Here is a 26,877-nt window from a genome sequence, read left to right as displayed (position 1 = left end):
GGTCTCAAAGAGTTAGACCTGAATGAGCAAGCACCCATGCACAAGTTGTTCTCTAATTATGTCAGAATTAAATTTGAAACCCACAACAGAGGTAAAACTGAGAAATCACCAAGTATTCTCTCATTAACAACTCATTTTAAAATGCCCAAGGTTTAACAAACAAACAAAATTTAAGGAGAAAGAAAACTGTGAAGGAAATTTTGAGTGCATGTTGAGTTGAATGAAAATTAAAACTAAACAATAAAAATGTGTGAAATGTTAATTAAATATACTTATATCATTAAACCCTGTATCAGAAGAGATGGTCACAAATCAGTGATAAGTTTCCAATTCAATAAACAGAAAGGAAGAGTAAATTAAACCAGCACACCCACCCAACACACACCAACACCCCAACACATACAAACACACACAAAGAAAAAAATAATTGTAACAGCAGAAATAAATGAATGAGTTTAAAAATAAACAACAAAAAAAGAAAGCTTAAAAATAAACAAAATAACTAAAACAATGCTTTTTTAAAAGATCAATAAATTAACAAAACATAGCTAAAGTGACCAAAAACAGTGAAAAAGCAAATCACCAAAATCAGAAATAAAAGACATTATTGTGATTATTCTAGAAATTAAAGGGATAATAGAGGATTGATATAACAACTGTATGCTTACAAATCAGGCAACTTAGAATAGACAACTTTCTACAAGACATACAATAACTGACTCAAGGACTGTAAAAAAAATCTAAATGATCGTAACAAAAGCAAGATATTTTAAACCCTTTCAATAAAAAACATCCAGAGTGAGATACTTCAATAGTTAATTCCATTGAATATCCAGAGAATAAATAGCAATCCTTCAAAAACTTTCTTTGGAAATAGAGAAACAGGGAGAAAATCTCAACACATCTAGTGGAGAAAAAAAGCCTCTTGGAATCTGAGGTGTAATTGTTTGTTTATAACTAAGCTGCATCATGACGAAGCACCCGATAAATGCTTAACACTAGATCACAGATAACAGGGGCTTCTAGAAAATCCCAAACACAGTGAATCTCCTCTCCACAATCAAATATTTACAGGGAAATTGGCGCACTTAAAAAATGAAAATTTCCCTTATTATTCTTGCATTCAATTCATGCATTCTCTTATTCTTAAAAACTGTGAAATAGATGCAGAGAAGGGGTACTGGTGGCCCAAAACAACCTTACTGACAACACTACAAAGAGTATAGCAACCCAGAAGAGATGGAAACTTAGTCTTCATTTTTTTTTTCATACCTTGGATCCTCAGACTTCTTTCCAAATCTTACCTGCAGCATTTCCATTCCTGATTCCTGCAAATGATGCTCCAGATCTGAGATGAGATCTCTCACCAATTGACTCTACTGGACCAGCTCATTCTCAGAATTTGCCATGTTCTGTAGGCCAACTTCCTCTTCATTTCTCAACTTTTGCAGTCCCTTCAGCTCCTCACTGTCCAGGATCACTCTGTTTTATTAACTCTGCCTGGACATTTTTCTCATGTTATACTTGATTCTTCAGGAATGAGAGACAAAGAGGAGGAGAGCAATTCATGGTGAAAATGACTTTGTCCATTTTTTCTATTTGACTTCAAAAATATGGGCCCAAATCTGACCCAAGTTGTTGAGGGCAACTCAGAGCCAATTGGGATCCCTGGGTGTGGGCAGGCTTCACACTTCTGTCCAGGATGCTCATGCCTCCCTGTATTACTGCTGACCCCCTCCCACCACCCTCTGCCCAAAAGTTGAACACCAAGGACAAAGCCATGAGCCATTGCCAGATGTCTTCTGAGAGTCAAAAGTTAAAACACATGACAAGAATGGAATATGAAATTTGTTTGTCATCCTCACCAGAGAGTCCCTCTATAAAAATATCTCCCTTCAAATATCTGTGGCCATTTGTGATATGTTCCCTTTTCAGCCATCATTCTTATCGGGAAAGGATGAAGAAAAGGCCTAGTCAAATAACTTAACTGTCAGGGAACAAAGAAGAAGGCAGCTCCTTGTGATCAACCCAGGGTCCTGCCAAGATATCTATTTAACTTCCTCAGGAAGTGTCTTCTCCTACCTTCCAGGTAGATATCTCTTTTCTGAAGTCAGATCCCATCTTCTCAGCTTCCTACTTCTCCCTCTTCAATCTCTCCAGATATGACTGGAGCATTTTCTGTGAGAAAAGAATCACATCAGAGTCAAGAAGGGCCTTCTCAGCAAGACTGTAGAGGATAAATGGCGAAATCAGGCTGATTTCCCAAAGATAAATAAATAAATAAACTTTACATAAACTGAGAACAGCAATTAGAATCTGATTTTGAAAAAAATACTGAGGTGAAGAATCTGTTCGTTACAACTCAAGAGATAGAAATCACCATCTTCTCTCACCAGAAAGAAGATTGGTTCTCTTTGTTCTAGAAGAAACCTGATTCTACAGTAGGAAAAAAGTGTACCTCAATCTTCCCAGTGTTCTAGTTACCATCCTGTTCAATAGGGGTAATGAGAACTTCTCCTGGGCACAGATCTCTACCTATTAACACAAGATGCATGAATGTCTACTTCTGACTAACAGTCTGTATGTAGGGCTATTACTTTGTAAGTGGGTGAGTACACAGAAATGTTTTTCAGATATTAGAATGAGAGAAAAGGAAGGAGAGAGTAATTCATGGTGAAGCATATCCCCTTCAGGGATCATAGCCTTGTTATGGTGAAAGGGCTGCATAACTCAATGAATCTATGAGCCATGCAGTGCAGGGCCACCCTGGATGGACAGGTCATAGTAAAGAGTTCTGACAAAATATGGTCCACTGGAGGAGAGAATGGCAAATCACTCCAGGACCCTTGCCATGAGAATTCCATAAACAGTCAAACTCTGAGAGACGGTGGAACACAGAGGAGCCTGGCATACTTGCAGTCCTTGGGGTTGCAAACAGTGGGACATGGCTTAGTGACTGAACAACAACAACATAGGAAAAAAAGGATCACAGGCCTTAGGTTCATGGTGACCAGGTAGTTAAAGTCCAATGCCAAGTAGAGGTTTCCCCTCAAGTATCATTTTCTGGCCTTTCTTTCCTCAACTCTGGTCTCTTACATGGTACTGTTGGGCAACCTCCTCCATGAGGAATGTGTGGTGACCACAGTGCCCCTGGGTCACTTGCAAAGACAGCAAATGAGCTTCCCATCTTCCTCACAGAAGAGTGGGAGTTTCTCTCCATGGTGCAGAGATTTCTGTTTTGCTCCTCCAGGCTCCCCTTGACCTTCCTGAACCTCTGCACTATGCTGGCCTCATGCCTATTAGGCTGCAGTTTCCCAGGCTCATAAACTGAATCTTCACACAGGGCAGTTACTCTCTCCCTCTTGGCCAATATTTGACTCCTTGTCATTTGGAGTGATGCAGGCTTGGTAGAAGCTTTGGCCACCGTCAGGGCTCAAAGGTTCTGTCAGAAGCTCCAGGCAAATGGGTCAGGTCACTTCCTCCTGTAAGTTCACCAGGATTACTGAAGCCATGACAGCTGCTTGCCTGCTCCGACCTCTCCTGGCTTCTGTGGGTTTTCTTGCTCACAGATCCGTGCATGATTGGGAAAGTTAAAGGGGGAGAGTAGACATACATGATACTAACAGGATATAAAGCAAGTACAGTCCAAAACCAAGTTACTGAAGGACACAAAAGAAAATGTGAAAAAACAAGGGAAAGAGCTTGATGACCTGGTGAAAAGAACATTTTGTGATAATTTTAAGCACTTTATTCACTTCTATCACATAACAAATTCCATCTTTATGTGTGTAATGATTTTGTGCAAAATTATTTAATTTTACTAAACAAAAGGATGATCTGAGACATTTTCTACCAAGATACTTGTATGACTCACCGTCTATCCTGCTTTTTCATTCCTATGCCCCCAAATTATCCTCAGTATGAATAGGTTGAAACCACTTATGCCTTTGAGCTTACATACCTGGTCTTCTCACATGGAGTGGTAGCCACGATTTTGATACGACTCTCTCTCATACTTCAATAAACCCTTTCAATAAACCTTTTCACAAAGACCTGCTCTAACTAAGTTGTCTACAGTGTAACCACTGCCATCATTTGCCTTACCTTTGCAATTATTTCTATCATCATGATATAATATATGACAACATGTTTGTGTATATGGAAGGAGAAAACCTTCTATCAGATGTGCAACTAGAAATAGTGACTTACAAACATCATGCATCTGAAATACAAAGAATAGAGATGAACTTCATGTATTTGAGATCCTCCTTCAGAGGCCTGTCTCCACTTCCACTCAGTTAATCAAATGCAGATAACTTCATGGTCCCAATGATACCCAGAGCAATACAGAGGTGGGGGTAAAGAAGTGAGGACATCAGCACATCTGAGAGTTTCTGGGAAGTCTTGAGTAGGCAAATTCAGATTTCACCTTGGCCTGGAAATATGCCAGGCACATTGGTAGAAGTCTGAAGATGTAACATGCCTGAGGATTGTGAGGAGAGATATGGTGTATATACTCATAAGATCACACATGTCAGATACATTAAAAAAATATAGAAACAGATGAAAGGAATATCAGTCTTGAGAAAAATTCTCAAAATAATAGGCAACATCATTCAACTAATTATCATTGATAAATTGTATGCTAGCAATGAGAATAATATCAATAAACACAAAGATGAATCTAAACAGAGGGTTTAAGGAAGAAATATTAAGATGGCAGTGTAGGGGGATACCAGGCTTACCTTTCCTCACAAATGTAAAAATTTACAATTACTTATAGGATTCTCAGGGCTCCCCTGGTGGCCTAATGGTAAAGAATCTGCCTGCAATGCAGGAGACATGGGTTCAGTCCCTGGGTTGGGAAGATTCCCTGGAGAAGGGAATGTCTACCTACTCCAGTATCCTCTCTTGGATAATTTCATGGACAGAGGAGTCTGACAGGCTACAGTCCATAGGGTCACAAAGAGTCAGACATGACTGAGCGACTAACACTACTTGCAGATGACCATACTAAATATATGAAAAACCCTAAAGTCTCCACCAAGAAAACTACTAGAACTAATAAATGAATTCAGAAAAGTTTCAGGATACAAGATTAATATCCTGAAATGTGTTGCTTTTCTATATGCTAATAATGACCTATCAGAAAGAGAAATTTTTTTTAAATCCCATTTATAGTCACATAAAAATAATAAAATACCTAGAAAAAAACAGGGAGGTGATGACTTTTCCTCTGAAAACTCTAAGACACTGATGAAGGAGATGATTCAATAATATCAGTTGCAGAGTTCAATAATTCCCTTTCAGTATTGAGAGAACAGCTTGTATGGAAAGCATCAAGTATATAGAAGACATGGAAAGTTCTATACAAAGTAAGAGTCAGAAGCTTACAAGTATTTTTTAATTAACAATATACTTTTATCTGTATACCTTCTCTGGAGAAATATCTATTTAGACTTTCTTCCCATTTCCTATTTAATTGAGTTGTTTGTTTTTTGAACATAGAGCTGCATGAGCTGTTTGTGTATTTTGGATATTAACCCCTTATCGGTCATTTTGTTTGCAAATATTTTCTCCCATTCTGAGGGTTGTCTCTTTGTTTTATGTTTCATTTCCTTGAAGACATTTTTTAAGTTTAACTAAGTCCCATTTGTTTATTTTTGTTTTTATTTTCATTACTTTAGGAGGTGGTCTAAAAAAATATTGCTATGAGTTATGTTAAAGTCTTCTGCCTATGTTTTCCTCTAAGAATTTTACATTGTCTGGACTTAGAGTTTTGATCCATTTTTAGTTTTTTTTTATTTATTATGTTAGAGAATGTTCTAATGTCATTCTTTTACTTGTAGCTGTCCAGTTTCCCCAGCACACTTATTGAAGACACTGTCTTTTCTCCATTGTATCCTTGCCTTTGTCATAGATCGATTGACCATAGATGCATGCATGAATTTATTTCTGGACTTTCTATCATGTTCCATTGATCTATATTTCTGTTTTTGTGCCAGAAGTATAAAAAATGCTTAACATCACTAACTATCAGAGAAATGCAAATCAATAGTACAATCAGGTAGTACCTCACACCTGACAGAATGGTCATTAAAAAATAAAAATCTACAAATGATAAATGCTGGAGCAGGTGTGGAGAAAAGGGAACACTCCTAGACTGTTAGTGAGAATGCAAATTGGTACAACCACTGTGGAGAATAACATAGAGCTTCCTTTAAAAAACTAAAAATAGAACAATTATATGACTGAACAATCCCACTCTTGGGGATATACCCAGAGACAAACATAATTCCAAAAGATACAGGCACTCCAGTTTTCATTGTAGAACTATCCACAATAGCCAGGACATACAAGTGATATAAATGTCCATTAACAGAAGAATGGATAAAGAATATGTGGTAAGATTTGGTTACATACATAAGTACCTTTCAGGTAGTGGTTTTCAATGATACTGACTAGTAGTGGAAGAATGAGAATTAGGAGAAATTATAAAATAGATGCTAATTGTGCAGTGATGACAAATGAATACTCAATGGTCCTCCAATTCTTGCTAGTGTTTGTAGGTCAGCTGCTAGTACACAGAATAAGCATTGACTAAGGGGTTTAAGTGCTTATGCTTTGTTATTTTGATGTATGAAGTATTGGGGCTTCCCAGGTGGGCACTAGTGGTAAAGAACCTACCTGCCAATCCAGGAGACACGTAAGAGACAAGAATTAAATCCCTGGGTTGGGATTGAACCTGAGTTGGGACGATCCCCTGGAGGAGGACATGGCAACCCACTCCAGTATTCTTGCCTGGAGAATCCCATGGATGGAGGAGCCTGGAGAGCTATTGTCCACAGGGTCACAAAGAGACAAACATGACTGAAGCAACTTAGCACACACGCATAAAGTATTGAGATAATTGCTAAAATTAGAACTGGGAAGTCTAAGGGCTGTACATCCACTGAATTATTAGGAATGGACTGTAAGATTGCATAGGTGAATAAGAAGTATTATGTGGTTTGATGTGAAGGGGAGTTTTGATGAAGTTATTTGAAGTATACTTTGAATTTCCTAAAAGATGAACTGATAATAGTATTAACATTTATAATGCTAGAATTAGGAATAAGACACCCAAGATGTCTTTGATTGTGTAGTATGGATGAGGTGGAATTTTGTTTATATCAGGTGAGATTCCTCCTGGGACATTAAAACATAAAGGGAAAGGTAAACAATTAAGACAGAGCAGTTTTGTCAACTGAGAATCATCCCCAGACTCATTCAACTAGACTAGTATCCATGAAGAGAATTGCTGGAAAGAGATTTGTAAAGACTGCCATACATCAAGAGGATATTTGAACTCAAGATATGACATAATCTTTGAATGCTGTGGCTATTACTGTGAAAAGTAGATTAATTCTGACATTTCAATGTTTCCAGGAAGATGACTGCGAGAATTTCTCAGGAAGTCCTGGCTAGAAGTAGGAGTACTCCTAGAGGTGAGAACTCAGTCAGTGTACCCGAGTTAGAAAGTTAAAATACATGTATGTGTTGTCGCTTCAGTCAAGTCCAACTCTTTGCAACCCTATGGATTGTAGCCTGCCAGGCTCCTCTGTCCATGGGGATTCTCCAGGCAAGAATACTGGAGTGGGTTGCCATGCCCTCCTCCAGGGGATCTTCCTGACCCAGGGATCAAACCCACATCTCTTATGTCTCCTGCATTAGCAGATGGGTTCTTTACCACTAGCACCTCCTGGTGGAGGCTAATGAAGTGAAGCACAGTGGGGAGCCTAGTGCTCTTTACCAACACTGTCATTAGTCATCTCCAACACAGCCCACACTGCACCCCCAACTGTAAGTTTCCTGAAGTCAGATAAGGACTTTATTTTACTGATTAATGCCTAAGGTATGTTAAAGAGTGAAAAACACAGTTCTACAGATGTAAATGTGACTACAATTTAACTGAATTAAACATCTTGATAATGCATCTATCTACTCTTCTTGATGTAAACACAATTGCTGTATCACATAATGAAATTCAGCAATTTTTATGGTATTATGAACAAAATGTGGCTCCTTTTAGAAGGATTGGCCAATAATTTTTCCTATCTCCTCTGTTCTTTCTAAAATTTACAAGATTGGTGTTTAACCTGTCTCCACTACCACATTTTAACCACATTAACTCTTACTTTGGCCTAAGATTTTCTCAGAGGAGAAAATATCCACGGGCCAAAGGGAGAAATAGTTCACTTGATTCCTCTCTAGGCATGACATTTAATGACTGGAGGTTAAATACAGAGCCTTAGTTCAGTTCAGTCACTCAGTCGTGTCCAATTCTTTGCAACCCCATGGACTGCAGCATGTCAGGCTTCCCTGTCCATCACCAACTCCCAAAGCTTGCTCAAACTCATGTCCATCATGTTGGTGATGCCATTCAACCATCTCATCCTCTGTCATCCCCTTCTCCTCCCGCCTTCAATCTTTCCTGGAACTAGGGTCTTTTCCAATGAGTTGGTTCTTCGCATCAGGTGGCCAAAGTATCAGTTTCAGCTTCAGCATCAGTCCTTCCAATGAATATTCAAAACTGATTTCCTTTAAGATAGACTGGTTGGATCTCCTTGCTATCCAAGGAACTTTCAACAGTCTTCTCCAACACCACAGTTTAAAAGCATCAAGTTCTTCAGCTCTCAGCTTTCTTTATAGTCCAATTCTCACATCCATACATGACTACTGGAAAAACCATAGCTTTGACTAGACAGATCTTTGTTGGTAAAGTAATGTCTCTGCTTTTTAATATGCTGTCTAGTTTGGTCATAGCTTTTCTTCCAAGGAGTAAGCATCTTAATTTCATGGCTGCAGTCACCATCTGCAGTGATTTTGGAGCCCCCCCCCCAAAAAAAATAAAGTCTCTCACTGTTTCCATTATTTTCCCATCTATTTGCCATGAAGTGATGGGACTGGATGCCATGATCTTAGTTTTCTGAATGTTGAGTTTTAAGCCAACTTTTTCACTCTCCTGTTTTCCTTTCCTCAAGAGGCTCTCAAGTTCTTTTTCTCTTTCTGCCATAAGGGTGGAATCATTGCATATCTGAGGTTGTTGATATTTCTCCCAGCAATCTTGATTCCAGCTTGTGCAGAGCCTTATGGAGGCTTATAAATCTAATGATTTATAAAACAAACAAGCAAACAAATTATCAACCAAGGATATTGAGTCAGTTCAGAGAGTCAAAGAAGAGTAAAAGGATGGATATTGAATCTATAGAAGAATTGGGAAGAGAATTGGACAGAGAAGATACATTTGGATAAGAGAGTTCATTTCTTTTCAACATTGAAAACAGTACCCCTATGCTGTGCCTGTCTCATAAGGACTGTGACTTCACTCTCTCAAATCCCCTCCAACTTTGATTGTATAATATATCTAAAAATATATCTAAATATCTCTGCATTAACCACCATACTCCATATCATCATTGTCCTATTCCTTAAGTATTAGGGGATGCAGTGTTACAACCACTTTGAACACAATGTGACAGTTTGTATTATAATATACCCTACAATCCAGCAATTCAACTATAGATAAGACTATGTATTTCAATGACTAAAGGTATTTATTCTAACAAAATGACAACTTTAACCCATAGATCAACATTATAAACCTTGAACAATTTTTTTTTTTAACTAATGAAAGCACTAAAGAGTGATAAAAGAGAATCTACAGTGTACTTAGAGAAAAGTTACACTTACTTAGAAAAAGAGAACATTATTGAGGGAGTTTCCTTGTTTTATGACTTTTAATTTGACAGAGATCTCTATTGACAGGAGGTAGGTCCGTTAAAGCAGTAAACAACATACAGACTTACTGGTTTGTAAAACAAATGGAATGTTTGGGGGCTGCCAGATTATCTAGAAAGTGGTAGGAAAATATATGTAAAACAGAGATCAAGCAGAACACAAATTTGTGCATATAAACTCAGTGAATATCTGAACTGTACGTGTTTGAGACAGGTATCAAGCAGACTATGTAATGCTAACAAAACTGAACAAAGATTTCAGGTGCTTCAAAATGCAGGGGTGAATTGAGAATTCGAGTTCCATGAGTTAACTATCTGAATAAAAACCAATCAAATTCTTCAGAGATATAAACAGAATCCAGAATCTCAACATCTTATTCAAAACATGGTTGAGGGAACTTTAGAAACAATTTAAGATTATTCAACATAAAATGAAACTAGAAACATGGTGCATATTTGATAGAAAAATAATCTGTGGTGATCAGCTCCAAAATAATCCAGATATTGAATGTAATAGACAAGAAATTCACAGCAGCCATTATATCAAGTATGGAATATATAAAAGAAAATAACTTTATATTTAACATGCATTATATGAAGACAAATAGAAATAGATTTTTATTGACAAACTAAAACTAAAAATGATAATCAATCAAAAAACAGATAAAGTTTTGGCTTAAGAGAATCACAAAAGAAAGACTAGTTGTATTTTAATGTATGAATATATACTAAATACCATGTTAAAAAATTCAAGGTAACAACATAAGCTTTAAGTACAGAACAAATACTAGGATATTGCAATTGTAAAACTGCAAGTGTAGTTGAGTTAAATAAGAAACAAGAGGGTAAAAATCACATGCTCATTTCCATGCAGGCAGAAATGCATTACACAAAATCTACTATCCAATCATGGCAGTAATAAATTATAAATACCAGTTTGCTCAAGCTAAATAAGAAAAAGCACACAGTTAACATCATATTTAATAGTTAAATATTGAATACATTCTCTGTTTGACTGGGAACATATCAAGGAACATGTCAACATCCATTCATCATTGAACTGTAGGTCCTAGTCCAAAAAATAAGAAAAACAAGTAAAAGTATATGAATGAATGAATGAATGAACCCGCGAGAAGAAGCCAGTTTATTTCCAAGATTCTTCTGATCTCCTCAACAAATTTTCACTGTGAATACCCATCTCACAATGCACATCTGAAGTCTAAGAAATACAAGATGAAATAATTGCCACACAGAAGCTGTGAGGTGAGAGGGAGAAGCCCTAGAACTTATTTTGGATCATAAGAGATTCCATATTTGATGCCTCGTTTGTTTTCTTTTGAATCCAGAATTACTTCTCAGATCATTTTCTGACAAGAAACAGTGTAAATGGAAGCAACTTAGAGGCTTCGTGTGCATGTTAGGGGAGGGTTTCACAAACGTTGAGGAACTTAGTATGCAAAAACTGCGTGTAAATGAAGCAGCTCCACCACATGCAGATGGTTCAACTTAGCTTAAATTACAAATCCACTGAACACAATATTGTATTTAACTCCCAGCCCTGTTTCCTGATTCATATATGACTAGACATCCAAACCATAATTTTTCAAGTTTCTTAAACTATTATTTTAAGGAGTAGTACCAAAAGCCCACTTCTCAACACTCTACTCCAACTGTCTATGAGCAAAGAAATCAAAGATCCTTCGACAGATCTGTTTGGTTTTAACACTGTAGATAATGGGGTTCATTACAGGAGGTGCTAGTACATAGACTTTGGCCATACTGACATGTACAATTGGAAGGGCAGGCTTGGCAAAGTGGTGAGTCATGGACACATTCACCATGGGCACATAAAGGACCAAAACAGCCAAAATGTGGGACAGACAATTATTGAGGGCCTGAAGCCTTTCAACCTGGGAGGCAATTCTGAGGACGCTTCTCAGGATGAGTGCATAGGACAGCACAATGAGCAAGAGGTCCAGTATGATAATGAGCAGAGCTAGAACAAATCCATACCTATTATTTGTGGTGGTGTCAGCACACACCAGGTGAATCATGTCTTGATGGAGGCAGTAGGAGTGGGAGAGATGAGGGGAGCCACAAAAGGGAAGCCTTTTCAAGAGGAAAAATTTGGGAAGAATAGCCAGAAGACAGTGGCAAATGATGGCCAGATGTATTCTGCAGATTGCTTTCCTAGTAAGGATGGAAAAATAAGGGAGGGAGTGGCAAATGGCCATGTAGTGGTCAAAAGACCTGGCCAACAGCACAAAAGATTGCATAAAGGAGAATCCATGGAGGAAGAAGAACTGAATAAAGCAAGCCTCAAAGCTGATCTCTGAGGTGTTGAACCAGAGGATCCCCATGACTGCAGGCCAGTGGTGAGGGTGAGTCCCAGGTCTGTTAGGGCCAACATGGAGAGAAACAAGTACATGGGCTCATGCAGAGAGGGCTCTGCCCTGATGACAGCCAGTATGATGCTGTTGCCTACGATAGAGATAGTGTAGAGACAACAGAATAGGATGGAAATCCAGGTATGAAAGACCTCAAAGCCAGGGATGCCCATGAGGATGAAGTATAAGGGAACTTGAATGGAGTTAGTAACCAGAAACATGACTGGAGGAGGCAGCCACAAGACCAGTTTGTTGCAAAATCTGTGAAAAGTGGAAAATATGAGATTAAAGTTCTACAACCACGTTAAATCATCATGTGATATATTGGCAAGGGAGATTTGGTTAAATAGAGATAAAAAGGAAATGAGCTCACAAATGCTTTATTATTTTTGCTTTTTTTAGCTCAAAGCTTGTCATTCCCTAGTTGAGAACATAAATCAGTCATTTTTTTAACCCAAGGAATTTTTCATCTGTCCAGAAAGTGGTTATGCCCTGTAGCAGGAAAGTGTAGGAGTGTTTTATCACTGTTGGAGAGAATAGCTGTAGAGAAAAGATTACTATAGGGTATTCTTTGATGCAATAAAATTTGGAGAAGAGAACGAATAAACTGATAAAGTTAAAAAGCAATACAATATACTGTCACCTATAAATTGGCACTTGTGTTCTACCTCTACAAAGGTCAAATTATGAGCCACTGCAGCTGCTGACCTTCAACACCCCCTGAAAGGAGTTCAGGGTGGAGATCAAGAATGAGGCACTCTGTGCTCTGGGAAAAACTGGCAGAACAGGCCTTCAGATAGTTAGATTTTTTTCAGGAGATTTCATGAGCCTAATTCTTGCATCTTCTTGTATCTAGAAAAGCACTAAAATTCTTCATGGTGACCTCTGCCCCTGGTGACTAGCAGTAATCTTCTACAAAGAAATATGTGTTGATTGCATGTATTCTCCCTTCACCAAAATCATATGTATACTGATCATATGTAAGCCAACATCTTTGGAACAGTTTTGTTAGAGCAAGTTTGTGTGCCTGATGCAGTGAGGCCAAGCACACGGAAACACTGAAGTTTGGAGCAGAGAAGTATTTATTGCAGGGCCATGCAAGGAGATGAGAAGTTTATGTGCTACACTCACTCCCCCTCCCCCCACCCACCACCCCTGAGCTCCCTGCATAGGGGGAAATTCAGCAAAGAATTTTTAAAAACCAGGTAAGGGAAGGGGGTTTCAGGGTATGTGATTAGTGAGTGTACAATTCTGAGTGGTTGAGGGTGAGGGGACAGGGTGATATTACAGGGTTAACATTATCAGTCAAATCATTGCATCAAATACTGCTATCTGGGTATATCTAAAGTAGAAGATATGAGGAAAGCCTCTCCTGGGAAGGTCCCTTAGGGTCCTGCTGAGTTACAATCCCCCCTTATTCGTGATAATTCTCAATCTTGAGGAGAACAAGTTTTGAACAAGAAAAGGAATTAAGGTTCAGGTAAGGAGGTTAATCATAAACTTGATAGAGGTATCTACAGGGTTCTGCTGGGTTACAATTTGAGCAGACACTGCTGTGAGAATGACTAGGTGTGTCTGAGTCTGACAGCGACTCTATTTTTATGTCCAAATGCATTTCTCTCCTAAATGGCCAAAAAAGGCATCACCATTAGTGATTTTAATGCTTTTTTAGATATGAGAAGATGCAATGATTTAGGCTCATAAAAATCTTAAAATTTCAATTTGAGAGCCTGTTTTGTCAGTTTTACCTCTGAGCACAGAGTGCCTCACTCCTAATCTCCACCCTAAAACTCCTTTCAGGGGGTGTTCAAGGTCAGCAACTGCAGTGGCCCATGATTTAATCCTTGTAGAGGTAGAGAGCAAGTGGCAGTTTTCAGCTGGCAAGGCCCTTTCATATTTATAAATTTGATCTTGGCTTTGCGGGTATTTCATGACCATTTCATCCCGTGGTGCTAGGAATGTTCATTCCCAAATCTGATGAAGATTTCACTGGTAGGCCACTCAATGTGCTGAGCTTCCCTGGTGGATCAGATGGTAAAGAATCTGCCTGAAATGTGGGAGACCTGGGTTTGATCCCTGGGTCTGGAAGATCCCCTGGAGAAGGGAATGGCAACCCACTCCAGTATTTGCCTGGGAAGGAATATCTCATGACTTAGGGGCCCTCTGAAGTATCCCAGAGCAAGCTGAAGTCAAAAGAAACTTAAGTAGAATTTGATAGTGTGTGTGTGTATGTGTGTGTGTGTGTTAGTTGCTCAGTCATGTCTGACTCTTTGCAACCCCATAGACTATAGCCTGCCAGGCTCCTCTGTCCATGGGATTCTCCAGGCAAGAATACTGGAGTGGGTTGCCATGCCCTCCTCCAGGGGATCTTCCCGACCCAATGACCCCAAGTCTCTTACTTCTCCTGCATTGGCAAACAGATTCTTTACCAGTAGTACCACCTGGGGAGCCCAGAATTTGATAGGAAGTTCATCAAAAATGTTGAAAAGTTTTAAGAACATTTGGTCTGGTAGAACCATGGGTCACTTTGAATATTTCAAAACAAAATCAGATCATTGAAAGGCAAGGAAGTTCACACAATATATTATCAAAGGCAGCATTTGAAGTAAACTTGCTCTTTTAGCAGAAAGGAACAAAATCTAGTCCTGTACTAGTCTACTTTTAATAACAAAATCCATTTACCCAATTAAGTTTAATCTAAAATAAACCTGACCATGAATAAAACCTTTTTTTCTCAAAATATGTAACCCACTTTCCTACTATATAGTGAAATGTTTCGTTATGTCTAGCAACTTTAATTATATATTTAAATTAGAATCACCAACTTTTAAACACCTTAATTTCTAATGAAAACCGAGAGGGCAAGTAATTTTTACTAAAGTCTGGAGAGATTATTTTAGGTAATTTTCAGAACATAATTATTCCTATAGTTTAATTAACTCAAAAATTTTACCACACCAAGTTATTTTTCTCACTGACAGATTTGCAATCGATATCACAAGATTTCACTTAACTTCTACTAAATCTAGGCTCAGTGAAAATGTTACTTTGTGAAAGCATGAAAGTTGATGATGCTAAAGACCTAATTAATTAATTAGACCAAATTAATTAAATCAACAAACTAACCTTAATACCAAGTATCAACAATATAGTATTTCCCCTTCTTCCACGTGAATTTGAAACTCATTTTGTCTAACTTTTTAAATATTTGAATTTTAAGTGCTTAAAGTTCTAGGTGTCCAATACTTCGGCTACCTGATGTGAAGAGACTACTAACTGGAAAAGACTCCTGATGCTGGGAAAGATTGAAGGCAGGAGGAGGAGACGACAGAGGACGAGATGGTTGGATGGCATCACCGACTCAATGGACATGAGTTTGAGCAAACTCCAGGAGACAGTGAAGGACAAGGAAGCCTGGCATGCTGCAGTCCATGGGGTCGCAAAGAGTCAGACAGAACTGAGCGATTGAATAACAACAAAGTCCTATATGGCTCAGTGGTAAAGAATCTGCCTGCAACATAGGAGATGCAGGTTAGGAAATGGCAACCCATTCCAGTCTCCTTGCCTGGGAAATTCCAAGGACAGAGGAGCCTGGCAGGCTACAGTCCATGGAGTCACAAGGTCAGACACAACTTAGTGACTAACCAACAACAATATAAATTTACTAGCTTATGAAGAATAGTTGAAATACATTAAATTTGCTTGCTTAGATAATGATGGTTTTGCTGTTTTTTCTTGATGATCTCTTATGAAACTTATGTAAAGTTTGGTTGAGGAAGCATTCCCAGCAGTTTTGAGGGTTTTTTTTTTTTATGTTATTTCTGCATCCCTTTTTCTTCAGTTCCTAGGAACACAGATAAGCTCCAGAGGGCCTAGGTAAATCATTTACATCTCAAAGGCCCAGGAGGATAAAGTGCACATTTTTTTCTACTTATACAAAACCCAGCCATCTTGAGGGATATTCAGGGAACTCTTTTTTTCCAGTTTCCAAATATTCACCTTAGTTTAAAAAAAAAGAAAAACAAGTAACAATAATAAACAATAATACATATCATCTGCTCACACTCTCAAGCCACTCTTAACAAAACCAGGAAGAGAGTAAGGGATTTGGACTCAGGTACTGAGAAATCCATTCACACACAATACCACCCCCAAACCCCACCCTCCCCACCCCCTACAAGATAAAAGCAATTGCAAAAGATCCATTCTGATACAATAGACAAGCCATTAGAGGCCTTTGCCCTGCAGATCTCAGGGAGCACTGAGGCATTTTTTTCATTTAGGGAGCATCGCTAAAGGATCTCTTAAATTTGCAAAAGTACCCCAAGGGACTGTAAGATGACCAGAGCTCTGATCATCCACACTTAATTATTCATGGTCACCATTAGCAAATATCAAGCAATTCAGAATGATTGTTCAGGGTCAGAGTTGCTTAGCTCTAAAAAAGGAAAATTCCCAACAAATGCCCAGTCAGTCCAAAAAGAGACAAACCCAACCAATGCCCTATCAGAGATGAAGCTGCAGAATGACCAAGGCTAGTTCAAAAAGGGAACCAAAGTTCCATTGATGTAGGAAATAGATGGGCTCCAGGTTAGACATTTACAACTAGCCTCCTGTTGCATTTCCTTGGACAAGAGATAGATGGGCTCCAGTTAAGAAATTATAATTAGCCTCCTGTTTGCTCTCCAACCTCACATATGCAGATGATATGACCCTTATGGCAGAAAGTGAAGAGGAACTAAAAAGCCTCTTGATGAAAGTGAAAGAGGAGAGTGAAAAAGTTGGCTTAAAGCTCAACATGCATGGCATCTGGTCCCATCACTTCATGGCAAATAGATGGGGAAACAGTGGAAGCAGTGTCAGACTTTATTTTTTGGGCTCCAAAATCACTGCAGATGGTGATTGCAGCCATGAAATTAAAAGACGCTTACTCCTTGGAAGGAAAGTTATGACCAACCTAGATAGCATATTAAAAAGCAGAGACATTACTTTGGCCAACAAATGTCTGTCTAGTCAAGGCTATGGTTTTTCCAGTGGTCATGTATGGATGTGAGAGTTGGACTGTGAAGAAAGCTGAGCACCGAAGAATTGATGCTTTTGAACTGTGGTGTTGGAGAGGACTCTTGAGAGTCCCTTGGACTGCAAGGAGATCCAACCAGTCCATACTGAAGGAGATCAGTCCTGGGTGTTCATTGGAAGGACTGATGCTGAAGCTAATGAAGAAGGAATTCATAGGGCTTGAGCTCTATCTGAGGCCTGTCCCTGCTGATCATGCTCAGCCGCCTCTCCAGTGGACTCTGAACTCTCTGCTTAGTGCCTGTGGGAACGACAATGGAAGGATAAGACCCCCTCCGGACAGGGGAACCTTGAAGATCGTATCCAGGTTACTCATCGCCTAAGAGAAAACATACTCTAATCACCCCTGCCTCCGGACAGTATCTATCGGAATGTAACCACAGGCTTATCGGTTATTAACTGGTTGGAATGTAACTGCGGGCTTATTGATTATTAACTGTTTGATCACATAACACGTGAATGATGGGGTTATTGTGATTGTATTTACCCTTCCTTTGTAAGTCTCAAGGAATTTGGGGTGGTGGGTTCGGACAGGTAAACATGGGGTATGAAAGGTTTTCACAAATGCTGGTCGGGGTCCTTGGCTAAGAGGAGACTCTGCCTTGGGCCTGCCGGTGTAATAAACTGCACTCCACTATCTTCATTGCCCTTCTAAGTGAGATTGTTTCCCGGAAAGCATGGCTATAACACTGAAATTCCAATACTTTGGCCACCTCATACAAAGAGTGGACTCATTGGAAAAGACCCTGATGCTGGGAGAGACTGGCGGCAGGAGGAGAAGGGGACGACAGAAGATGAGATGGCTGGATGGCATCACCGACTCAATGGACATGAGTTTGAGTAAACTCCGGGAGTTGGTGATGGACAGGGAGGCCTGGCGTGCTGCGATTCATGGGGTCGCAAAGAGTCAGACACGACTGGAGCGACTGAACTGAACTGAACTGAACTTGCTCTCCAAAATGGAAGTAACAACAGAAGCAGCAGCTGGAGCAACACACCCCCAAGGACAACTAATGTGGACCGAAGCTCCAGACGTTTCCAAACAGCCTCATGCGGTGGGCGGTCAGCAGTTGTTACAGACGGTCCCTCTCGGATCCCTGAAGAGAAATGGGCTCCAGTAGCTGCTGGGAGCTCAGGAAAGGGACAGCTGCAGTGCTCAGGGTCGACCTGCCACAAAGACAGATTCCTAGGCTGACTTGCAAAACTCGTTAGTGCAAGGCACTGTGTGTCTGACGCACAGTGAGGATAAACACACCAAAATGCTAGAGTTTGGAGCAAAAAAAGATTTATTGCAGAGCCATGCAAGGAGACTGGGGTGGCTAAAACCCTAAAAATCCTCGAGCTCCCCACAGAGTTTCAGCAAAGCACTGTTAAGAACCAGGTAAGAAAAGGGGTGATGCAGGGTAGGGGATCAGCCCGTGCAGGATTCTCTGATTGGCTGATGGTGGGGAGCAGGGTGGTGTCACAGGGGTTAACTTTAGCAGTACTTAGGCTCCAATAGGCCTGGGGCTATATGCTTATGGTCTTCAAGTAGTTAATATTTTCTGTTTGGTGAGGGGTTTTCACGTCAGTAAAACAATGCATGGAATGTGCCTTTGATACTATTATCTAGGTACTTCAGAGAGGAGCTAAAGCAGAGAACTGGGGAGGGGTCTGTCCGAGGAAAGCCCCCTAGAGTCCTGTAGATTACAGTGTCTCAGAATTATCTGAAATTGCTGTCTCCTGGGCTACAGTCCTCCTTTTGTCCCAAATAAAACTTGACTCATAACTATCACCTTGTGCATTTCTTTTTAGACAACAATTCCTATTGGGTCTTTTGAGCCTATGAAACCACAAAGAAATGAAGGAACTCTGGCAGAGTGAGGAAAGATCTCTGTCTTCAGAACCTAGGAATCTTGAGAAAAAAAAAAAAAAAAAAAACACAGGCTCTTAGTGAAAGTGTTCGTTGTTCAGTGGTGTCCAATGCTTTATGACCCAACCGCATGGACTGTAGCCTGCCAGGATCCTCTGTCCATGGATTTCCCCAGGCAAGAATACTGGGGTGGGTAGCTGTTTCCTTCTCCAGGGGAATCTTCCTGACTCAAGGATTGAACCTGGGTCTCCCGCATTTGCAGGCAGATTCTTTATCATCTGAACCACCAAGGAAGCCCTTTACAAGCTTTTATGGATGGTATATATTGGCAGAAGGGTCAGAAAAAGACATTAGATAAGCTAAATTTTTAAAACCTCAGTGCTCAGATATCTGTCAAAATAACATATATTAAAAGATTAAGAAATACTTTCTGGAATAAACTGCACCAATAAATGGGAGTATTCCTTTGGGAACTGCCTCATAGGGTTGGATTAAAGCAAAAACACTCTTGGTGCATAAAGCTGTTGGATCCTTTACATCAGGCAATAGATTGCAGAAATGCTTTAAAATTTCATATTGATTCATGTGTGGGAAAGCAAAATTTCTACCCAAAATATGCCTGTTGAGCTGATTAATTATTTTTTAAAAAACAAAACAAAAAAACCTCAAAACACTGCAGACATAGTACAATCTCTGAAATTTGGGTAAAAGTTATTTTGCAGGGAGGAAGCCAATTTTGGCTCCATGTTGGAAACTGTTTTTTTGACTTGCTTTTATTATTATAATTGTATTCAATGGCTTGCCTGAAGGACCCTGCCCCTCTGCTTGACTGTAAACTAAAGTGCCTTTGTTCAGCTCACTGGAGATAACTTGTCCCTGCCCACCTGTGAATAGAAGAGATTAACACAGCCTTTCAAAGACTGGGCATTCCCTTGGAGATAATTTGCAAGCCTGAAGACTTCTTTTTTTCCTCTCTGCATCTTCTTCTTTATTCTGCCTTTTGACTTTAGTTCCTCATTGCTTCTTTCTCTCTGATCTATAAAAGAATCTGGCATCCAGACCCCAATAAGATGGTTATTTTGAGGCACTAGCCTGCCATCTTCTCGGTCTGCTGGCTCCCCAGATTAAAGTCTCTTTCTTGCCTCAACACCTTGTCTCTCAGATTCATTGGCCTGGAGCACAGTAAGCAGAGTGAACTTGGAACAGTTGCACTTCTGGAAGAGCTATTTACATTTGTGAGGGACAGTCCATTTGTAAAGGTATCTTTGTCTCTGTATGAGAAGAGGAGGATGAGTGAATCTCTGGAAACTCTTATCAATAGACAAGGCTAGGACCTATATCTGCATAACAATTTTTGCTGCTGTTGAGTTGCTAAATCATATCCGACTCTTTTTGACCCCTTGGACTGCAGCATTCCATGCCTCCCTGCCCCTCATCTCCTGGAGTTCACCCAAGTTCAAGTCCATTGAATCTGTGATGCTATCTAACCATCTCATCCTCTGCCCCATAACCATTTTTGACCTTGTCTTCTAATCTTGTTTACTGTGCTTTCCTGTAACCTATTAACAGACCCCTGGTAATCTTTCTTTGTCTTTAGCTGCAGAGATATTTAAGGTGATGGCTTATGCCATTTCTATGAATTACTTAGTTTTCCCTGGTGTGTCTCATGTATACAGGAAGTATGCATGTTCTTAAACTTCTGTTTCTTTCCCCCTGTTAATCTGTCTTTTACTACAGAAGAAGTTTTGTCAAGAACCAAGAAGGATAAAGGAAAAATCATTTTATTCCCCTACAGTTGTTTGGATAAACTATCTCATCAGTTTGTTTTATAACATTGCTAGGTGGTAAAACTTTCTTGTGCTTTCTCTAACCTTGCAGTTGAAAAGCTCAAATCTTGCTATTTCTGTCCTCCGTCAGAAAATGAAAATTGGTACTCAGCAATCTCCAAGTGACTGAAGGCCATAATAGATGTTATCTTAACTGATATGAAGACTAATATATTGGGGAGGCAGAAGAGAACAGGAAGGGAAGAAGTCCCAGATGATGGAAGCCAAAATCTCTGCAGATTCATTACTATCCTCTCTAAACTCAGAGGTTCAGCAGCTTTTTCATCATTAATAAATATTTTCTTTGGTGCCCTTCCTCCCAAACTAGTGTTACCCATAAAAAGTTTCCTTCAGTAATCAGTGCCTCGGCACAACTTTTATGCTTTTGTAGACCGTGATCTTCCAAGCTCAGTCAACCCTATTCTTCCTTCATTTTTCTCTTTAGTAATGAACCCAAGCAGAACGTTGTAGGCACCATGTGGGTACAAATCCTTTTCATGTCCCTGTTTCTTGTTTGTAGGAAATGGACTTCATGCAGCCTCATAAGACCTTCCCTGAGTTCCAAAAGGCAGATTCAAGCAGTTGCTAACCAGAACAGTGAGAGACTGAAGAAACAAAGGAAAAATCAAGATACAATAGTGTGATGATAAAGCAGGATTTTGGTTCTTCATCAAGGGAGAAACATGAAAATACAATTGAGTTGTTCTGCAGGAACTAAGGCCCTTACCCAGGTGGAGGATGATAACATCATGCTAAGCATGAGTCCTGGAACACCTCCCTCATCACCAATAAATCTGTCTAGTCACCTTCTCCCCAGGTGGTCAGCCTCCACAATAAAGCAAACTTTCCTGTCCATGCAACACTTGTCTCTTGAGTACTGGCTTTTAAGCAGAGAGCAATCAAACCTGAGTTCAGTAACAGTAACGCATACATGCTTGTCCAGTTCATAGAAATAACTCTCCCTGTCTAGTCTTACTTTCCATCGCATTTTTCTGGTATTCTATGACTATTTTACCTCTGTCTTCTTGCCACTGCCTTCAGCTTTCTTACCCTGCTGAGTAGGATTTATATAGGTTCCTACAAGTCCTCAAGGAGCTGAATAGCATCTCTGTTTATAGGAACCCAAGGGACAAAAGAAAAGATTTGTGTGGCATAAACTGCTCTGTACCATCTCTAGGTAAGAAACACAGAGAAGTACACAAAGATTTCAAGTTGATTCTCTGTGGACGACCTGAGCAAAATCCAAACCAAAACCAAAGCAAACAAGCAAACAAAAAAGATTTATGTAAATGTTTTCTCTAGTCATGTTTTTGACAGACAATTCCTGGATTTCTTTTAAAAGAGAAAGATTATTCGGAGGGAATTCTCTTTATGAAGTATTTACCATATAAAAGTCTGGGAAGTAGAAACTTCCCAGAAATTCTATCACATGCTGTGTCTTTGTTGTTTTTTGCTTGTTTGTCACTAACTGTAAGATAAATAAACTTAGAGTCAGGGGAGTATAATGATAACAGGTGAGATTAAGAATCAGCTAACCCATTATTATATACTAGAAAAAAATCAGAATTTTTCTTTACAAAATGGACTTGTTTTCAAACAATTTTATACCCTTTTCCCCAATATAATTAGTGAAACTTTTAAAAAGAAATTACAAATATTGCTTTTTTTCTCCCTAAGTTGTTGTGAGTTATGCAAATTTCAATTCAAAATCTAACTTGAATGCTCGCTAATTATATGACTTTGGGCTGGTGACCTTAAACTTCCTTTGACTTAATTTTATTTTCACTTTGTCAGGGATAATAATTGCATTCAGGAAGTGCTTAAGAAACTTCTCAAGACATTTCATGGCCTAAATAATCGTTGGTTGCCTGTGTGAGCAGACTTTCTCTCTGTTATCCTCTGATCTACCAGTCCCTGCTTTACTTACACTCTACACACATGACTGATCTTCTGTCTTAAACTGAGAGCCTAATCAGCAAAAACCTGTGTACTTCCTCCCCTCTGGCCCTGGCTAATGATTGTTCTAATCCTTAGATCAGAATGACTCCACCATGCTAGTTTTTCAAAGGGAAGATTTTACCCCATGAAGGTCCTTAGCCCCTCTGCTGGTTTCCTTGGTAACCGAGAAACCAATATTAGGGGTGCTCTATCTTTGAGGCTTCCCTGATAGCTCAGCTGGTAAAGAATCCACCTGCAATGCAGGAGACCCCAGTTTGATTCCTGGGTCGGGAAGATCTGCTGGAGAGAGGGAATGGCTACCCACTCCAGTATTTTAGCCTGGAGAATTCCATGGACTGTATACTCCATGGGGTCGCAAAGAGTCAGACACACTTCACTTTCACCCCTCAGACAGCTTCCCTAGCTCTTCAACATTGCTGTTAGCAGTTCTGTCCAACAGCAAGACTGCTGCTGTGTTCTGTTCTCTATCTGATGCAGACAGTGGGCATTGCTCCAGGACCTCGTTTCACACACATTAGGTTTCCTCTGTCCACTAAACATGTCTCTGTCATTGACTTTGGGCTTTCTCTTTGGTCTTGAGATTCGGCAGGTACAGGGCTTGCAGGCTGGAGGATGCAGCCCGATGGTGCTGTAATACTAATTGTTATATTGCTATTACCATCCAAACTTCAAACACTCAGTTATTTTAAATGTTTTTTTTTTTAATTATCTTTTTTTCAAATCTTTAGGCACTGGGTCAGGATGTTTAATAAGTAAAGAAAATTAGATGATTAAAATGACGGTTTAGTTTACACTGCTGTGTTCAAAGTGCATAACCAAAGACCTATCGCATAGCACACGGAACTCTACTCAATGTTATATGCCAGCCTAGATGAGAGAGGGTTTTGAGGGAGAGAGGATACTTGTATATGTATGGATGAGTCCCTTCCCTGTTCACCTGAAGTTATCACATATTGTGATACAAGAAGAGTGGATTAGTGACAGGATAAAAAGAACTCTTCGTAATTTTCTGGTTCTGTCTCTTTATCACCTTGCTGAATGTTTTGTGTATTTTTGCCATTTTGATTCTGCTAGGGGATCTCCTTTTAGCATCTCTTGTAAGGAAGGTCTAGGGTTCATCTACTCTCTCAGCTTTTGCTTGTTGGGTAAGTATTTCCCTGCCATATCTGAATAATAGTTCTGCTGGATAGAGTATTCTTGAATGACAAGTTTTATCTTTGAATATTTTGAAAATGTCATTCTACTGCCTCCTAGCCTGTTGGGTTTCTGCTGAAAATCTGCTGATGGTCCAACAGGAGCTCCTTTGAAGGTTACCATCGCTTTTGCCCTGGCTGCTTTTAAAGTTCTTTCTTTGTATTTAATTTTGACAATTTTATCATCTTGTCCTGGAAAAGATCTTTTTGCAATGGGATCTTTATATGTTCTCTTAACTTCATGGACTTGTATTTCAAATTCCTTCCTCCAGTTTGGGAACTTCACAGCTATTATTTCTTAAATAATATTTCTTCCCCCTTTTCCCTCTCTTCTCCTAATGGGATACCCATTATGCTAATGGTGCCCTTTCTAAAACTTTCCAGTAATTCTTGTAACATTTCCTCATTTTTTTTTATATCTTATTTCTCTTTCCTCGTCTACTTGTATCATTCCTAGATTTCTATTTATGAGCTCACTAATTCTCTCTTCCCAAAATTCTTCATCCCATTTAGTGTGTTCTTTGGCTCTAGAATTTCTGTTTGGCTCTTCTTTAGTATTTCAGTCTCTTTGGTAAAGTATTCCTTCAGGTTCTTTAATTTTATTCCTCAGCTCATTAAACTACCTGAGTTTTCTTGTATCTCTTTGAATTTCTTCATGACAGTTATTTTGAATTCTCTAACAGTTCGATCACACGATTCTATCCTATTTATTTATTTATTTACTTTTGGCTATGCTGAGTCTTCCTTGTGGTGCTCAGGCCCTTTGCTGTGGTATCTGGGCTTTCTCTAGTGGCAGTAGTCAAGCGCTTCTTTTGTCTTGGAGCATGGGTTCTACAGCAGGCAAGCTCAGTAGTTGTGGCGCATGGGCTCAGGTACTTCCAGACATATGAGATCCTAGTTCCCTGCTGAGCCCAGGGGTTGAACCTGGAACCCCTGAATTAGAAGTTAGCTTCTTACCCACTGGACTACCAGTTATTTTAAATTTGGCATCTAGAAAATTATCTTTTTCTTTTCGTGGTATAGTGTTACTGTAGTTCTTCATATTGTTTGATACATTTTTCCTCTGCTTGCACTTTTGAAATTAAGTGACAGATTCAAGATAGTCTATTTCCTTTTATTTGCCAGTAGGTGGCAACATCACATAAGCTTTTGGCTTCTAGTATCTGCGGTTACCTCTGGTTGTATTTGACAGTTGGCACTTTCCAGCTTCCACCATCTCTAAGAGATGCGGGTTGTTCCACACTTTCATTGCTCCATCTCGTGACAGCAGTGTCATTGCTGCCTTGTTCGTGCCAGAGTTGCTGTCTTCATCAGGATGGCAGGCTCTTTCCTTACATCTGAGATCCCTTGAAACAGGTTCCATTGGGGAGATGGGGAGAGCTGGAGGACCTGAATTTAGCTGGATTGAACAGCCCATCCCCACCTTGACCTTTGTTATAAGGTTCGAGGGCCCTGCCACTGTGGAGGATGCAGGAGCTGGGGTGGCCTATGCCTCTGCAACAGGAAGGGTGAGGGTGTGGGCCTGGTGTTCATGGACACTACTGTCGGATTTCTTTGGAAGCAGGGTTTGTGTGCCCATGCATGATGCCAGAGTCATATGCGCTGCCCTGCCTGCTGCTGCTGACTCCTCTGGAGCAGTGGGCTCAGCTTCCATAGTCAGAAGTCTGCTATCTCAGGCCCCGTCCCCACCATTTCATTGGTTCCACCTACTGTGTGTTCCAGGCCACCCATCTTTCATGTTCAGAATTCTTCAGTGTCACACTGTTGGATGGAGGCCCCTTTGTTGAGCTGTGAATGTTTTAATGGTTGTAGATTGAAGGAGAGAGAGAGAAAGGTAGTTTTCCACATGGCTACGTTTCTGACCCACAAGCAAATTTGGAGCATTTCCATCACTTGAAAATGAATCTACTACTATGACAGTCATCCTCATTCTAACCTGAGCCTTATATGATCACCGATCTTCTTCACATTTTTATAGATTTCCTTTTTGATCAATTCATAAACATGAAAACCTTAATACATGATCTTTGAAGTCTGGATTCTTTCACTTGGCATACTGTTATCTAGTCTGCTCTTTTCCCCCATGGCCAAAGCACATCCACAGAGCCCACTGCTGCTCACAGATTTTATACCTGCTTACCTCTGTTTTAGAAAAGGCAGAGGAACCAGAGATCAAATTGCCAACATCTGCTGGATCATCAAAAAGCAAGAGTTCCAGAAAAATATCTATTTCTGCTTTATTGACTATGCCAAAGCCTTTGACTGTGTGGATCACAATAAACTGTGGAAAATTCTGAAAGAGATGGGAATACCAGACCACCTGACCTGCCTCTTGAGAAATCTGTATGCAGGTCAGAAAGCAATAGTTAGAACTGGACATGGAACAACAGACTGATTCCAAATAGGAAAAGGAGTACGTCAAGGCTGTATATTGACACTCTACTTATTTAACTTATATGTAGAGTACATCATGAGAAACGCTGGGCTGGAGGAAGCACAAGCTGGAATCAAGATTGCCAGGAGAAATATCAGTAACCTCAGATATGCAGATGACACCACCCTTATGGCAGAAAATGAAGAACTAAAGAGCCCCTCTTGATGAAAGTGAAAGAGGAGAGTGAAAAAGTTGGCTTAAAGCTCAACATTCAGAAAACTAAGATCATGGCATCTGGTCCCATCACTTCATGGCAAATAGATGGGGAAACAGTGGAAACAGTGGCTGATTTTATTTTTCTGGGCTCCAAAATCACTGCAGATGGTGATTGCAGCCATGAAATGAAAAGACACTTACTCCTTGGAAAGAAA

At 39.7% G+C, this 26,877-nt stretch overlaps 1 protein-coding gene and 1 pseudogene across 1 annotated transcript; both read right to left on the bottom strand.

Annotated features, from left to right (window-relative positions):
* Positions 1-2,061: 2,061 nt before the first annotated feature.
* LOC110149226 (tripartite motif-containing protein 6-like) lies at positions 2,062-4,014 on the bottom strand (annotated as a pseudogene).
* A 7,426-nt stretch (positions 4,015-11,440) lies between these two features.
* LOC110149227 (olfactory receptor 51Q1-like) lies at positions 11,441-12,387 on the bottom strand. The gene is given in 2 exon segments (XM_020911613.2): positions 11,441-12,150; positions 12,153-12,387. Coding segments are annotated over 2 exon segments (945 nt in total).
* Between the last annotated feature and the right edge of the window lie 14,490 nt (positions 12,388-26,877).

Source organism: Odocoileus virginianus, unplaced genomic scaffold (genome assembly GCF_023699985.2).
Source record: "Odocoileus virginianus isolate 20LAN1187 ecotype Illinois unplaced genomic scaffold, Ovbor_1.2 Unplaced_Contig_20, whole genome shotgun sequence".
Classification (NCBI taxonomy): domain Eukaryota; kingdom Metazoa; phylum Chordata; class Mammalia; order Artiodactyla; family Cervidae; genus Odocoileus; species Odocoileus virginianus.
The sequence above is the reverse complement of the archived record's forward strand: the minus strand, read 5'-3'. Positions and strand labels throughout refer to the sequence as shown.